General features: G+C 45.2%; 1 protein-coding gene across 2 annotated transcripts in view; it reads left to right on the top strand.

Annotated features, from left to right (window-relative positions):
• Positions 1-18,054, top strand: part of LOC147611049 (uncharacterized) — a 50,242-nt gene that overhangs the window by 15,933 nt on the left and 16,255 nt on the right. For both annotated transcript variants that reach the window (XM_086785698.1, XM_086785697.1), the window contains 4 exons: positions 14,064-14,137; positions 14,241-14,521; positions 16,099-16,176; positions 16,760-16,822. In XM_086785698.1, the coding sequence (XP_086641824.1) occupies positions 14,064-14,137; positions 14,241-14,521; positions 16,099-16,176; positions 16,760-16,822 (496 nt within the window). The remainder of the gene's footprint in view (positions 1-14,063; positions 14,138-14,240; positions 14,522-16,098; positions 16,177-16,759; positions 16,823-18,054) is intronic.

Below are 18,054 nucleotides of genomic sequence, written 5' to 3'. Positions count from 1 at the left end.
TCCCCAAAGTGGACGAGGAAGATCGCGATACTTCAACATCGTCCTTGCCATCTCCTCCACAGTCCTGTTTTTACTCTCAACCACTCCGTTCTCTACCCTGAATTTGCCAGCTCCCACTTGATGCCATGCTTCGCACAAAACCGCACAAAAGGATTAGAAGAAAACTCCCCTCCTTTGTCTGCCCGAACAGTCTTCACTTGCAATCCAAACTCCTTTTCCACCATAACATACCAATCCTTGAACCGAGCAAAGGCTTGGTCCTTCTGTGAAAGAAAATACACCCATGTGAACCTGCTACAATCATCCACAAGCAGCATGAAATACAAAGAACCTCCCAAAGATGGGGTGTGCATAGGTCCACACAATTAGTGTGTACCAGCTCTAGTGGTTTCGAAGCCCACCTCGTAGCCTGCTTTGAAAAGACTCCCTATGCTACCTCCCATGAATGCAAGAGCTGCAATTTCCCTTCTTGCTGCCAACATTTGGCAAGCCATCCACCGTTTGGTCCCGGAAAGCCCATCGCAACGCATCCACATTCAAGTGGCCAAAACGGAAATGCCACAAATCACTGAGCCAAGTACCTGTAAGAGAAGAGAGTGCTGAGAGTTTGTAAATCCCATTCTCCACTCTGCCTTCCCAAACAACCTGGCATGTTGCTTTGTCCCGGATAGCAACAAAATGCCCATCAGACTCCACCCGCATGCCAATCTTGCAAACCTCATGCACTGACAAAAGATGAAAGCCAAGAGATGGAACATAAAGAACCTGGGAGGAATGCTTTCCCCCTCTGCCATCGGGAACAATCTCCAACCTGCCCTCACTGTGAATTGGGATAGTGGATTTGTCACCAATAAAGATGTGACCTGTTTGCCTTCGAAGATCTTGTAACAACTCTCGAGACAGAGTCGTGCTTGGAAGGACCATTGTCTAGAATCCACTCCCGAGTATCCCCAATGGTGAGACCAACCGCCTCCCTGCTCGAAGAAGATGAAGCTTCGTTGTCCATAATCTCCAAGTGCACAAAACCTGGAATCTTTGCGGTTGTAGCTGAAGAATCAACATCTTTCTCGGTGCTCGGATGAGGACATTTCTTGCAATAATGACCCTTTTGGATGGTTACAGGTCTGCTCGGCTTTCAAAGCATCACGCTCTGAGTTGGGCTTCTTCTCAGAAGACTTCGCCAGTGAAGACTCCCCTTTGCGCGTGTTGTTGTTACAGCCTTTCGACCGCTGGCCAATCAAAGCCTCAGAACCTCCGCCTTGTAGAGGGTTAAAAAATTGCTCTTCCTGGTCCAATACCATCGGCACAAGCCTCTCCCAAGTTATGGTGCTGAGGCTACCACTCATAGTTGCAATGAATTACGTTTCATTCCAACTAAATGAAATGAAATGTTTATGTTTTCATAAACGTTTCATTGGAATGAAACGCGTTTCTTTCATGTAGCCTAGGAAAACATATGAATTTCAGCATTTTTTATCTTGTGGGCACGTTTTTCGAAAAATGGTCTATAGGCTACTGGGAAACTGATTGAAGGAGCACTTGCCTTGCGCAAATCAGCCCCTACCAGCTCCTCCCGCACTTCCGAGGTTCCATGCCCGCCATCTCTCAGGTTGGTTGTGTTGATTTGTGCTTTTTTTCTTCGATTTTGTAAAAAACACATAGATTTTGAAATTTGGGGGTTTTCATGCCAGGGTGCCAATCCAGTCCTGCTTTTGTCAAGATGCCTCGCACTAAGGATGCCATGTGGGCATGCCCCTCTTGTATCTAAGTATGGTGGTTCAGGCACACAAAAGTGGAAATGCAATTTTTGTAGGGTTTGCTCAGGAGGGTCCATAATCTGTGTGAAGGCCCATTTCACAGGTTTAACCGGGGAAGGCATTGGTGTAAAAACTTGTGCCCGCAAACATCAAAGCCGAGCTACAAGAATGGAAAAGACAACAACTGGCAGGACGCGGTTGTGCGCTTGTGCTCAAGGATATTGGGGCTAGTGAGGATCATAGTTGTCACGGTACGAAAATACGATACCGTACATGAATTTTTGGGAGTTGGCTCGCTCCCCTTGCTCATGATAAAGAGAATCGGAAGTACGATATGAAATTTTGGGATACCGTACGATAAAATACGGTTTTTTTTTAACACTTACAAACTATGGAGCTTCAAGCTTGAATGTGAGGGAAGGTTGGGGGGGGAGGAGTCTACAGTGCATGAGGAACCAAAACATGGAGATGTGTCTCTCCCAGTTGGATCTCCCAATTGTCTCCAAAAAAGAGCCTGCATAGGTAATGTGATACCAAAGGTCTCCGAGTGTAGCGTTTATGACTAAGGGACCGTCCTTGCACAAATACGGGCAGTGCATCTAAGGTGATAGGTTTAGGGACTTCTCTGTAGATCAAAATGGCCCTGTCCAAATCTTCTCCCTCGTACATAACTTGAGGATCTGACTGTCTAGCCTACCTATACCAAGGATCTCCAAGTGATGTAGCGAGACTCTCTCATCCTACCAATCAAGTGTACACTACCAGTCTACCTTGCCAGATTTTTTAGGTCTCTCAGCAATCCCATATGGAATACTGAGGGGACACAAAAATTGCGAAGTATTGCGGATATTTGGGATCTTCGTTGAGTAGGTTTTCTATTTTTTTTTTTAGCATTTGGAATTTTTTTCTCAAGGTGGGGGGGGGACAGTACCGTACGATATCGTACGGTATCGTTTCGTACAAACTGTGCAGTACGAATAGGTTCGTATTGGTACGAGAAACAACCATGGTGAGGATACATGTGATGCATCAAAGAGAACACGGTTGGGTTCAGAGGAAGATGCACATAGCCAAGCAGGATTTGGGGGTTTTGGTAGTTCCACTCCCACAACAACACGAATCCCTTTGTCCGCAACACCGAAAGCCTCTCTAAAGAGAGCAAGCATTCAAGCAAGCATGCAAAAGCAGGCAATTAAAGATGCAACTAGGGAACTCACTAGGCTTTTCCCCCAATGCGCTTTGTCTTTTCACATTGTGCGCACACCACGATGGAAAAAGGCCATGAGGGCAATCGGCCACATTGGATGTGAGTGGGAGGGACCCTCCTATGAGACCTTGTGCACTAAAGTGCTCAGAAGAGAGCAACAAGCAGTGGAGGTGGAGATGGAGCCATTAAAAGTCACTTGGAGCAAGTATGGTTGCACATTGTTATGTGATGGGTGGTTAGATATACGCAAGACGAATGTGTACAATATTCTGGTGTCCTCTTGCAAGGGCACTATGTTTTTGTGTGCCATTGATGCATCTATGCCTGGGATAGTGGTGACATGAGCGTTTATATGGTCACACCTCCGCGAGGCTATCATGGAGATAGGCCCACAAAACATAGTGCAGGTGGTCACTGACAATTGTAGCAAGTGTGTCTCTATAGGACGGATGCTAGAGGACGAGTTCCCGATATTGTATGGACTCCATGTGCATCCCATAGCCTAGACTTACTCATTGAAGATCTTGCCAAGATTAGGTGGATTGCTGACATCTTTGACACTGCGCGTAGCTTGGTGAAGTTTGTTACCAAAAGGCCCAAGGTCTTGCCAATGTTTCGTGCCAATAGAGGTTTGCATATATGTTCATTGTGGTTGAGAGGATAGTGAGAGTCCGACAGGGACTCATGCGCACAATAGCCAGTCGAGAGTGGATGAGCTGGGAGGACCATGAGCACCCGAAGGCAGTTGCTTTTGCACGCAAAGTGATGCAAGAAGATTGGTGGAAGGAGGGGGAGGCTTTATTGAGCGCTCTTCAACCAATCTATAGTGTTCTTCGCATCACTGATGTGGAGGGCAGCACTCTTAGACTCTTGTATGAGTTCATGGACCGGATTGGAGAGGCTCTTAACTGATGCACTCTCTTGACAGAGTGAACTTCCAACTAGTTGCCTTCTTGTTGTAACTTGTATCGTAGTCTGTAGGAGTGAGCTAATAGCTTTGATCATTCATGGCTAATTTTCAGGGTTGAGGACAGTCAACGGGTTTGGATTCAGGAACGATCGGTGGGATGGTTCCATAGACCAATCCACGTGGTTGCCCACATATTGCACCCTCTCTGGCGTAGTAAGGCGCAGTATATTAATGAAGAGTTGGAAGATGGATGGCAAGATTACATTTAGAAATGGACAGGAGGAGACGTGGAGCTCATGAGATGCTTGGAGGATGAGCTGTAAGTGTATCGGAATGCCAGCCACACGTCATGCGAGAGACATAACTTCAGCCAGTCTCATGGTGGGAGAAGTATGGGATCAGTAGTCCTCACTTGGTGAGTACAACTCTAAAAGACAAGTCTGTTATTTACATAATACATTGATCAATGATGATTATACTTAATACACTGCACTTACAAAGTTTCTGTATTTTAATGGCAGAAACGCTTCGCCATTTGAGTCCTCTAATAGGATTGCAGTTCGGGTCCTGCTGAGAGGAACTGGAGCACATGGGCCCTCTTCCATACAAAGAAGAGGAATAGGTTGTCTACTGCTCAGTTGGAGCAATTGGTGTATTGTCATTGCGATCTCCACCTAATTGAGCAGTTGGGCAATCCGATAGAGCCTCGCCAGGTCAATGTCGATAAAATCGACATTGAGAAGAGGAAAGATGTTCCAGAGATTCCTCATGAGGAGCGCGACATATATGCCAAGTTGTATGAGCAGTTAATGGCATCTGCTCATGGCACAGGAGCATATCTACAACACCATTATCAGGAGGTGCTAGTACCAGTGCAGCAGTTGAGACGAGTGCAGCTGCTGAGGCAGTATCGTCCTCTTCTGAGAGTGACGTTGAGTCTACGGAGGAGACTATCGATGAGGACATCGAGGATGTTGAGGGTTGAGTGCCCAGACTCCAGATTGACGACTCTAGTCTTTGGGGCTATCAAGCTCCTCTAGTTTACTGTTTGTCATGTATGATTGCATCTATCAGGCTTCACCATGCTTTACTGTGTATTTCAGACTTCAGTTTACTTTTTTTTGTATATCCGCTCAGGATTCAAACTTTTTGTGATCACTTTGAGTGCCATTATTGAGTAGTTGCCATTATTGATGAAATCCAGATCTTGGTTCTTGATGTTGCTAGTTTATTTATGCCAATTGGTCAGTGACTCAGATGGGTGTCCATTGTAACTGGGTCACCTAGATTCTTTAGTTTTAGCTTGTAAACATGTTTTAATGTGTAAATGATGCATGTTTAATATTCTTTTGCAAGGAAGGCAACATATTTTTAACATATTATAAACTTGTATATAAATTTTGGGGCTTGTACCTCCCCTTTTTGTATGAAACGTTTTTGAAACTTCTGGGAAATGAATGAAACGCTTCTGAAACACATTTCATGAAACGCTTGGCAACTATGCTCCCACTGGTGACCAAAGAAGAATAGAAAGCTAAGTACTGAGGGGATAGATGAGACAGTAAGGTGATGGCCATGTCCTCTGATGATATCTCCTTCCCATCTTGAAGAACCTCTTGCTAAAGAGCCTGGAGTTTGTTGATGTGCTCTCGCATCGTCGAAGACTTTGCAAGATTTATCACTTGCATCTGCACTTCCAAGGAAGTCCTCTTCATGGGCGATACCCGATTGTACAAAGAAGCCAAGTGTTGCCAAATCCCTCAAGCCAACGTCATATGTTTGATATGATTGATCACTTGGGGTGTGCAATTAAGGAAAATGAAAGAACGCATACAGGCATTGACACGATCCCACGACTGTGCCTGAGCCTCCCGCTCTTTCTTGGCGGATAGTGAAAGCTCCTCCTCCTCCGACTCTGGCCTTGGAACTCCAACCACAATGAAATCAGCCAAATCATAAGACTCCAAGACAGACTCCATCATTGCCTGCCAGATGCCATAGTTTCCCGTCCAATTGTCGGTCCACCGGGAACGTTGGGAGGGTGGAGATCTTCACATGTTTCTCTGCCATCTCGGCGGTTTACTTGGTCTTGTGAAGAGAGGGTGGGTGGGAAAAATAAATGCAAGGTGGCTGTCCAGCAATGATGACGCCTTCTACCTTTTTCTCCACGTCCCGTAGGGCACCAAACGCAGTAGTCCCAAATGCTCTCACCATCTTTGATGCTTTGAAGGCCGAGCGGCTCTGATACCGTGTCAAATGGGCAGCGAAAATGAGAGAAAGTACTGAGAGCAAAAAGTACAGAAATGCAAGAGAGGAGAAGGCTGTATAAACTCTGCTATATACACCTGAATCTGGTACAAAACTAGTGTGGGGTATGACATGCTATATATACATGTAGGGGCAGCCAGTCAGCCAGTAGGAACTGGGCGGACAGCCCCTGAATGGGCCCACGACTGAGAGAATAACCAGTCGGCCAGCACAAGATGAAGTCAGGCAGCAAATAACCAGTCAGCCAATTCATACAAGGCCCCCCCCCCCCCCCCCCCGCGCGCCTGTCGGAAAACTGGGAAAATATGGACAATGAGGAAAAATGGAGAGACTCCTACACGGGTGGGCACACCCACAACAATGGCCCTCACTACCTACTGAGTAATATAGTATAGACAGGAGATGACTGCTAACAGACCCATCAAGTAATCCACTATGCTCAACTAATATGGGAAGGAGGTGAGACTCCTACACGGGTGGGCACACCCACAACAATGGCCCTCACTACCTACTGAGTAATATAGTATAGACAGGAGATGACTGCTAACAGACCCATCAAGTAATCCACTATGCTCAACTAATATGGGAAGGAGGTGAGATGATCTGATGCCGGCCATTTGGGCATCCCGTTGTAGATGAGTAGCGCATGCATGGCTCCGTCTGCCATCTCTTTGTTGGAACCTGTGTCCAGTCATGACCGATGTGTCCCCATCTCTCTAGAGTCTATCTTTGAAAGCATGACTGAATCTGCATCAAAATCATACATGTGTACCTGCTTTTTGAGGATGCCTCCCGTTGGGAGAACTCCACTGTGTTTGCAAACAAGGGGATATATGGGGACTCATCATGTGCAAAGGTAGATATCTTGGGTGGGAAGTAACATACTGCAATATGGAAAGTCTGTGAGCCAGGCCTAGCTAGGCGCATCCACATAAACGGGCCTCCTCATCTTGTTTGACCACCCCCCCCCCCCCCCTCCCCCCCCCCCCCACACACACACACACAAAACCCCCCTCCAAAAGGTACGAGTGTAGCCTCTTAAGCAAATTCCCATACTTATCCTGACAACTTGGGTAGCCCTCTCTCGGGGCTTTGGTGAGTCTTTGTGTAGAAAACGATGTCTCTACTTGTGTAGGTTGTTGGGTTTTATACTGTGTATGCACCCAGAGGAGTGCTAGTGATCATTAGTAGATTACTGGGGCACTTTTTACTTCAGTTAGTGGAGGTTTTTTCCCCCAGTTTTAGCTTAGTTTCACTTATAATAGTTTATAAGTGATTTGGCCCACCTGGCACACTTTAAGGCCGGACCATGTGAACACATCTTTCAGGTCACTTCTTTATGTGGCTATTGTACTTCACTTTTATCACACTCAATACAAGAGCAGTCGTGTTCCTCTCTCTGCCTCTTACGTTTTTGCTGAAGTACCTTCCAAACCCTAACCCTATCAGCTGAGTTCCTTCATTTGGTATCAGAGCTGAGTTCGCCCAGGTCCGTACAGTTCGCTTGTTATCATTTCGCTTGTTTTTTACTTCAGCTGCAGCTACGTACATATAGCCGCCCTCAGCTGCACAGTCAACTGTTCGTACAGCTAGGTTCGCCAAGCTGAGAGTACAGGTCTTCGCCTGTTTTGTACTGTACTCGTCAGCTGCACGTACAGTTCATTGCTCCGTACAGGTGCTTGCTTTGCTCCGTACACAGTCGCCTTGTACCCGTACAGTACCTGTAGGCAACTTACACTCGCTGTCAGCTGCTCGCCCAGTTCCGTACAGTACTCTGCCCGACAGCGTGCAGTCGACCTGTACCTACAATGTACCGTACACTAGTTCCGTACAGTCTACAGCTGCCTGTACTTGCAAAAGTCACATTTGTGGTAAGCTTTACAAGTTTTGAAATTTGGGCATTTTCTCTGTGAAAAATTTCTGGCAGATACAGGCAGATTTTCTTGCAAAGAAATCTCTACAAGTTTTTTGCAAGGTTTTGGGTGCAGTAACTTTGGGCATTTTGGCACTGTGTAAGCCATTTTTGCTGCTCTACTCAGTCAGTGGTGCATTGTGTTGCACATTTAGAGGATTGAGAATGCAGACATATTTGGGTTAGCTGTATTCAGTGGAGTACAATTGCTTTCAGGGTTGTTGCTATTGGGTTTTTTGATACACAGGTACAGCATTGTGCATTGGCATAATGGCAAATCAACAGCAGAGTGATGTATTCACGTATTTGTCTAAGGAAGACAAGTTGGATGACATGAACTACTCCTTGTGGAGTTTTATGCTGAGAAATGTGCTCGTGGCAAAAGGTCTTTGGGATTTTGTTAGTGGTGATGAACCACGTCCAGGTTCATTGGCTCCAGAGACTCCTCCCCAAGGGGGTGCTCGTGGACGAGGACAACAATTACAGGCACCAGGTCAGCCATTGCCTGTTCAAAGAACAAATGCTCAGAAGACATGGGATGCGAGAGATGCACAAGCCTTGTCACTTATTGCATTGTCAGTACAGAGGTCTATTATACCTCATATTCGTTCAGCTGGCTCTTCACGGAATGCATGGGTGACTTTGGAGCAGATGTATGCTGCCCGTAATGAGGCTCGGATCTCGTTTTTGAAAAGAGAGCTGGAAAATCAGAAAATGCATGAAGGAGATGATATGTCAAGCCACTTGAACAAGCTGCAAGATTTGAGAGAGCAACTCATCAATGTGGATGAGATTATTCCTGAGACACAGCTTGTGTCCACCATCTTGAACTCTTTGCCAAGATCTTACTTGGCTTTTCATACCTCTTTGAACCTCAGCATGAGGAATGCTGTTGAACCCCTTAAGTATCAAGAACTTGTTGCTCTCTTGCTACAAGAAGAGCAAATCAGGAAGAACATGAATATGAACACAAGTGCTGAACAAGCATTTACTACAGGTCAAAAAGGGAAAGGCAAATCTTAGCCAAAGAGTTCAAATGAGAATTCAGGTGATGGTGGTTCATCTCAGGATACCAAGAAAGGTGATGGACAGCCCAAGAAGAAGGGCAAATGCCATTACTGTAAGAAGCCAGGTCACCACATCACAGAGTGTAGGAAGAGGATTGCCAAAGAGAAGGCAAAGGAATTTGGGATGTCTGTAAATGAAGCCTCTAAAGCTCCTTCGGAGACTGCTTCTTTTGTTGAGGACAGGGATTACTGTTTCTACACATGCAGCTATGATGCCTCTTGGTCTTCACAGGCACTCAGTGTGACAGAGCATGCATGTACTTGGTATTTTGATAGTGGTGCTTCATAGCATATTACATCTCGTAGGGATTTGTTTTGTCATGTAGGCCTTGCTCCTGTTGGCAAAACTGTTTAGTGTGCCAATAATGCTTCATATCCAGTTCGTGGCATTGGGGAGATTCAGCTCACAGCCATTGATGGCTCTATTCTTCGCCTTACAGATGCCTTATATGTACCAGGGATAAAGAAGAATTTGTTGTCCATTTCTTCTTTAACACAGTGTGGTATGCAAGTCCACTTTTATGATGACAAATGCATGGTCAGAGACAAAGCTAATCCTTGATGCTTACTGGTACATTATGTCATGGACTTTATCAGTTGGATGCATTTCAGCCAGTGGATCAGTCTGCATATAATGCATTCACTCTTACTCCAGCTATGGGTGATGCGGAGTTATGGCATGCTCGCATGGGGCATGTAAATTTTGGTAGTCTTATGCTTATGCAGCGACATAACATGTTGACAGGCAAACCTCTTATGGAGAAGCATCCAGATCACATATGTGAAGGATGTATTTTGGGAAAAATGCATCGGTTTTCCTTTCCACGTGATCAGGCTCTACGAGCAAATGCAAAGTTGCAGCTTATACACAGTGATCTTTGTGGTCCCATGCAGACGAAGTCATTAGGAGGTTGCTTCTATTTTGCTACATTTATTGATGACTTCTCTCGTATATGTTGGGTCTATCCGTTGACACAGAAATCACAGGTATATGATGCATTTTTGGCCTTTGTAGCACTTGCTGAAACAGAGTCAGGATGCAAGGTTAAGACTCTCCGTTCTGACCGAGGGGGGGAATATATGTCACACATGTTGAATTCCTTTCTTGAGAGTAGAGGTATCAAACATCCGTATACTACTCCTTATACTCCACAGCAGAATGGGGTTGCAGAAAGGAAGAATCGGTCACTCATGGAGATGGCCAGATGAATGCTAAAGGCAAAGAAGCTACCACATATCTTCTGGGTGGAAGCTGTCATGTGTGCTTGTCATACTTCTGGGTGTCTTGCATATGCACACATACCCAAAGAGTTGAGGAGGAAGTTGGATGATAAAGCCACAAAATGCATTTTTGTTGGGTATAGCCGTGAGAGCAAGGGCTACCGGTTATATGACCCACTATCCAGGAAGATATTCACTAGTCGGGATGTGATTTTTGATGAAAAATCAGAAATATCCATGGCTGGTTATGGTGCAAATCAGGCTGAAAATGATGTGTTTGAAGGTGTAGTACCTATGGAGTTTCATTCCACAGTTGGTGATTCTACTCATGAGGGTACAGGACAGCCAGCCAATCATGAAGGTGGTGCAGAAATTCAGCAGCAATTTGAGCCAGAAGTTGAGCCAAATATGGGGCAGCAGGCTCCACAGGTCAGACACATACCTAGATGGTATTTTAGGACATTACAGGACAGCCATCTAGAGGATCCTCTTGCTGGTCGTACTCGTAGGGAGACACGGACCAATGAGCATGCACACATCATGGATTTGAATATGGTTATGGCAGCCAGTTTACAGGATGATGATGAGCCTGATTCATTTGTGGATGCACGAGACAATGTGCATTGGAATAAAGCCATGCAGGATGAGCTTGATTCTAATTAAAGGAATGAAACATGGGATTTGGTTGATCTGCCCAAAGGCAAGAAAGCCATTGGTACTAAGTGGGTCTATAAGTTGAAAAGACATGCAGATGGATCCATTGACAGGTACAAAGCCCGTCTAGTTGCAAAGGGCTATGCACAGAAGAAGGGCATTGATTATGAGGAGACATTTGCTCCTACATCCCGTATGTCGACACTTGGGTGTGTCATTTCATTGGCTGCACATCGTGGTTGGGTTGTTCACCAGTGGACATCAAGATTGCTTTCCTACATGGGGACCTCGAGGAGGAAGTTTATGTATATCAGCCCATAGGTTTTGCAGAACATGGTCATGAAGGGAAAGTATGCAGGCTGAAAAAGGCCTTGTATGGTTTGAAACAAGCTCCACGAGCTTGGTATGCAAAAATAGATGCTTTCCTGCTCACTCAAGGCTTTGTGAACAGTCCATCAGAAGCCACTTTGTATGTAAAGAAAGAAGAGAAAGATCTGTTGGTCATCAGTCTTTATGTAGAGAAGACCCATCTTTCTTCTTGACAAATAAGATCGGTGCTGCAAATGGCGACACGCTGGGGTGGATGAAGCTTTGCTCATGGGATCAAATGATGACAAAATTGCAGCTTTTAAAGAGATACTGCAACAGACATTTGACATGTCTGATTTGGGGCTCGTACACTACTATTTGGGCATACAGTTTATGCAGGATAACAGAGGCATTGGGTTGTTGCAATCTGGGTATGTTGCTAAACTTTTGGAGAAGTTTAAATTTCAGGATTGCAAGCCTATTAGCACTCCTATGGAGCCTGGGATGAAACTGTCACTACAAGACGACAGTATTTTATTTGATGCCACTACATATGCTCAGGCTGTTGGGTGCCTTATTTACTTGTGTACTATACGGCCAGATATTCAGTATGCCGTATCTCAGTTGAGCAGATTCATGCACAGCCCACGATTGTCACATTGGCAAGCTGTGAAGCGTGTATTTCGGTATTTGCAGGGTACCTTGTCTCTTGGATTGCTTTATCCTGAGGGGGGTGACATGCAGTTATATGCTTACAGCGATTCAGATTGGACTGGTGATTTTGATACTAGACATTCCACTAGTGGAAATTGTTTCTTTCTTGGCTCTTCATGTATTTCTTGGCTAAGCAAGAAACAGACCACAGTGGCCACTTCGTCTTGTGAGGCAGAGTACAAAGCAGCCTACACTACTACCGTTGAGTGTGTCTGGCTGTGTCGTCTCATGACTGATATGGATATTTCAGTGGAGGAGCCTATACCTATCTATACTGATAGTCAGAGTGCCATTGCTGTGGCCAGGAATCGTGTGTTTCATGCTCGCACGAAACACATTGAGATTCACTATCATTTTGTTCGGGAGAGACTCCAGGCAGGTGATATCAGTCTGATCTACTGTCCTACAGATCAGAATGTGGCAGACATCTTCACCAAAGCATTACCACGTCCGAAATTTGAAGCATTCTGCACTGCTTTGAATTTGTTTCCGTCTGGTGGATGATGTACAGTGATCACATATCACTCCAGGGGGGTTTGTTGGGTTTTATGCTGTGTATGCACCGAGAGGAGTGCTAGTGATGATCAGTAGATTACTGGGGCACTTTTTACTTCAGTTAGTGGAGGTTTTTTCCCCAGTTCTAGCTTAGTTTCACTTATAATAGTTTATAAGTGATTTGGTCCACCTGGCACACTTTATGGCCGGACCATGTGAACACATCTTTTAGGTCACTTCTTTATGTGGCTATTGTACTTCACTTTTATCACACTCAATACAAGAGCAGTCGTGTTCCTCTCTCTGCCTCTTACGTTTTTGCTGAAGTACCTTCCAAACCCTAACCCTAACAGTTGAGTTCCTTCATAGGTCTCTGCGAAGCGATTGGGGTTGGACCAGAGTTCCATGCCATGCGAAGCATGTCTATGGTCTTAAGAACTCTGCCCTGTCATGCGGGGCATCTTTCTGTAATGATGACACGTCTATCTCTGTAGACAGCCAGTTGGCCTTGCTTCCACGACTTGACCCATCCCGATTTTCCTGTGTTCCACCTAAGGCGGTGAGGTCATCATTCAAGTAGATCTTGGTGGAGCGAAGGGTCACCCTCTTGGATAGGAAGGTTGACCGAGTTCCCATGTCTGAGAAGCAAAGGCCTCTCATAGGTCAAGTCCTTCCTCGCTGGCCAAGCATCCATGAAGGGAATCCTGACGATGCCCATATGTTTTCATAATATCTCTCTTCTTTCGGGGAGCTCCCTACGGGGAGGCCGGTGCCCTGCATGTGTAGTGTCCAGGATCGCCTTTGCTTTTCCTCTTCAAAGGTAGCCATCATGATTGTATTTTGATATGGTTGAGCCGGTTTCTGCTTCTTGGAGACCTCCAGCCACTTGGAGGTCTCCTCAAGGTCTTTCTTTGCTACTTCCATCCACTTGGAGGTGGCATCGAGCTCCTCCTTGAGGCCAGCATTTTCCATGTTGATCTCTGATTTGGTGGCTTCTACCTTGTTGTGAAACTGCTCTGCGATTTCTGATTTGGTGGCTTCCACCTTTTGGGTGAGCCTGTGTGATCTCTAGCTTGGCTGCCTGCAATCCCGGAGGAGTTCATTCTCCCTCTTGAGCGGAGACAACTCAGTGGTCAGAGCTTTAGGGGGATCCCTTGTAACCAGGGATATATTTAGGTCAGCTAGTTCCTTGGTTATTTTGGGTCTTCATGACTGCCATTTCCTTGTGGTGGACATCCTGCATATCTGTGATCTGTTTGTCAAAGTGTTCCTTCTGCAACAGTAAAATCTCCTTGATGCTTGTGAAGGCATCCCGTGCTTGCAAAGCCACGATTCCCTGTTTCTCTGTGTTTGCAATGTATGTGTCCATGTGGGTGGGGGCCTCCATCCGAGTTTCCCCAAGTGGCCTTCCCATTTCGCTGATCAGTTTATTCTCTTCCCTGAGGAGGGGGTCGCTATAAGAGAGAGAGAGAGAGAGAGAGAGAGAGAGAGAGAGAGAGAGAGAGAGAGAGAGAGAGAGAGAGTTGACACATCTATTGTATGGTAGCAGCTTTCAGGGGTTTGATGGGAAGTGGCAGCATGATATGTACGATGATGTTGATGACAGCCGGTCGAATGCAAAAAGTACTTGTTGTGTTGTGATGGTGTTTTGTTTGTTTATACAAAGTTATGTGATTTGCATGGAGCTGGCTTCAATATTTTTTGTAAATGCTTGGTTTTCTACCAGGTGAGCAAATAAGCACTCAGGATTTACGGTCTAAGTTAAAAAAGAATGTGTCTCGGGGGGGTCAAAGTGGAAACGATGCATCTGGTAGAGTTAAAGATCTAAGGGAGAAGCTTTCTGGACCAATGCCAACCCCCAAAACAAATACGCACACAGTTTCTGTGCCACAACAACGCACCTCTTCTGCCATGAAGTCAACCACACCAGCTGTTACAACTGTTCCTGGGAGCAAGCCTCCACCAGCAGCTGTCAAGCCTTCCAGTGCAACAAAAGTATCAACTGGGGTACACACTTCTCTTTTCCACATTGCCTGCCTACTTTCTCTCGAAATTTTGTGGGTTTTGACTTGTTTGAAAGATTGCTGCATGCTACTGATGATCTATCGTTAGGAGACTGTAATCCTGTACAGATAGGACTGAATGTGGGGCTGTGTCTGGTCTTGAAGTGCGGTAGGCTGGGTTGCAGCAGGATTCATTTGGTTATATAACTGCCACCCCTTGGAGTAGCATGGGGAGAGTCTTCTAGCCTGCGAAGAAAGTCCTGTGTAAAAATCTGGTCAACTCTTGGACAAACATCAATAAAACAGTGGCCAAACACCGTGGACTCTTAGATTAAAGCTGGTCAATGAAAGTTAGATGCTGGTCAACACCAGTCAATGCAAGTCATTTTTGGTCAAACTGGTCGATTCTGTTTGTATGTGAAGCAAACAGGCATAGTTTGTGTGCTTTCTACCTTTTTTTTTGAAATCCTTTGACTCTAAAAGCTTCCCCCATGGCTCTTCTTCCTTAGCCTGCTCCTCTTTCTCTTTCAGCTTTGCTCCCAAAAGCTAGTGATGTCTATAGCCTTCGTCATGGAAACTCTCTTTCATCATTTTGGAAACTGTTGGTGGTTGGTTTGACTCTTTTGTCTTCTCCTGCCATGGTTTTAGACTCTTAGGCACACACAGTGCAAGGTAGGTTGCTATGCAATTGCACCTGTATGTGTCTGCTGCGAGTGATTATGACCAATGATGGGCTGCACTTCCCTCTTAGAGTATCACATTTTCCAGAAATTAAAGTCACCAGGCTATGCATCGAGCAGTGTGGTTGGCAGTGTATGATAGCTTTATCTCTGACCTGTCCATACTGATGTACAATACTCTCACTCACACACACTCTGATTGGTGTGCTGGTTCTCCTCTCCTGAAAAACCAAGCTCCTGACCTAACCAAGCCTCTCTTGCACAAGCCCCTGACGTTTTTGTGAAAAAGGGCCTCCTCTTCTGTGAGAGCAAGCCTCTTGCCTTCCTATGAAGGCTAGTCGTGTCTTTACCTTTTCTGTGAGTGTAACTCTTGCTTTTTCGCTTCCATAATCAAAGCAAGCTTGGAATATGCAACAAGGCTGAGCTATGTCTACCTTGTATTACAGTTGGTGAATGGCATGATGCTTCCTGATGGATATTTCTATTGACATGCAGCCCTCTTTGTAGAAAAGTACAGGCACAAAATCTGGAGAGGGCAGAAGGTTCAAGCTGAGAGCTTTGATCCTTAGGGAGTAAGGTTCTAAGGGTCTTTACAAATAACAAAAGAACGAGCAGGCAATTTCAAGAATGGACAGTGAGTCTTGACAAGTTGTATCCCGGTGGTGTGGTGTGAAGGGCCTAAGGTTATATACATTGAGTTGTGCAGTGAGACAAGGCATTAGCTTGATTGCTCAAGTGAATCACTAACTCGTGCTTATAATTCCAAATGCTTCTGCCACCATACCATATCTATGTAAAAGAAGACCGATTTTTGCAATGTGGAGGTCAAGTTTTTAATAAGTTGAATTTTATTGGTATAAGTTTCTTTTCTCATGGAATGCGCCTTGTTGTTTTTGGCCAGGTAGAAGCAGTGACCATCACTAGCTTTTTGCAGTCATTGGGGCTGAGCAAGTACCTGATAACCTTCCAAGCAGAAGAGGTATCACATTTTGTTTAGCGATTTTTTTTCTAATAAGTGCCATTGGTAAAGGTAAATAGAGCTTGTGTATTGCTTTGATCTGGATTCACTACACCTTGACACACTTCAGACTTTTTTAAATATTACTGCTACACACATGCATGCACCCACACACCCACACATACAGGCACGCACATACGCATGCATAGCAAGTCGTCTTTTGAGTACTGACTTGTACTAGTGCTCCACCCCAATCAGTGTGTTTCTCGCCAAATGGATGGCATCTGGACAATGGCATTGGCACCTCTTGACCGACTGAATCTCATGTTATCCTCTTACGTAGAGAAACTTGTTTGGCGTGTAATCTTGTTCTGTTGTTCCACGATTGTTTTTAAATTCTTTCTTTTTCTTCATTTGCACCTGCGGCAACTTCATGAGAACTTTGTTTGTGGCCTATTTTTATTCAACTTCTAAACAAAGGCCTAGTAAAAGGGCTGACAAGCTTGCGACATGGCATAGTTTGAGCTGTTTGAGGTGGTTGGTTGCATTTGTGACTAATCTATGTCATAGGGAAAGCTGCTCAATTTGGGCTTATTTTCTGCAGATTGATATGTCAGTTCTTCGAGTTATGAAAGATGATGAGCTAAAGGAGCTGGGTATTCCCATGGTAAGCACATCAATCTTAGTCATCAGTTTTAGTGTTATTGCAGCTTGTCATCAAAAAAAGCATAATCTTGTATGTATGCATTGTTATTATTATTTTTTGCAATTAAATAGGCCCAAATCAATGTTGCCTGTTTATAGGCAGGTGAAGGGTCATTCTTGGTCATTTAGAGATTGAGATTGCAAAGCTAAGACCAAGGGCATGCAGCCAAGGCATCTGGGTCTGCAGAAGAAGCTGTGAAACAGCAAGAATTGGTAGCCCTCATATTTGTTAGCACATGCACAAGTGGAGGACAGCCAAGAACCTTTGGACAGCCATGAACCTTTTGATATGCATCAATAGATAGGCATGCATGAGTACGATCTAAGTTTGTATATATGATCATCTTTTGCAATATACAGTCATCTCTTATCTCTCTTCTCTCGTGTGCTTGCTAGATCATCTAGATTAGTGTTAACGCAGTTTGCTTAGAATTAAATCTTGTGTTTAAGCCTTCTGCTGCTAGCACTCACGTGACATTGGTATCAAAGTGTCTACGTTTCTCCTAGGTGGGTTAGGGTTTGTAGGAGGTGTTAGCAACCAATTAGAGTTTATGTTTTTGCCTTTGAAGTCGGTTTTTGCATGCATGTGCTTTGAGTCCTTTAGCCTGATTCATGCATTAGGGTTTGTGTTTTCAGCCCAGATTACATTTAGGGCTATGTTAACAGATGGACAAGTGAGTGGCTAAGAAAAACATGGCGTTCCACCACCAGCCTCGCTCGCCACTTAGAGGACACGGGACATTGGCAGCCAGTCCCATGGCCTTGTTGGCAAAACCTCCCCTGCTTGGCCGGGGATAGTCAGAGGGCCAGGCTGGTGGGACCCAGGAGACAACGGTACCTACTTGCAACCGTTATGAGCATTTACCTCAAGACCAAGATCTTGACTTCAAGGTGACCCCACCCACCCCGCAAGTGGTTCCGAATTCCTCTGTCCAAATGCCACTCCACAAGGTTGTTGATGAGGTATATCCCCCCCCCAACCCCCTCTCCCTTCTCCACTTCCATCGCCCTCCCGCAATGCTTGATCCTTCTCGGCAAAGATAGCCCGCCTTTGTGCGCCGCATGATCACTAGTTCTATAACTCAGTGGAGATGACGATCATAGCTTCCCTGGTGGCTACCACTGAGTTATACCATACGGTCACTGAGGTAAGCCTGTGTTCACACCACCATTCACCATCTTGATAGTTTTGAA

The sequence above is a fragment of the Cibotium barometz genome, chromosome 48, assembly GCF_041138505.1.
Source record: "Cibotium barometz isolate CiBa-2024 chromosome 48, ASM4113850v1, whole genome shotgun sequence".
NCBI lineage: Eukaryota > Viridiplantae > Streptophyta > Polypodiopsida > Cyatheales > Cibotiaceae > Cibotium > Cibotium barometz.
This window is presented reverse-complemented; position numbering and strand designations above follow the sequence as displayed.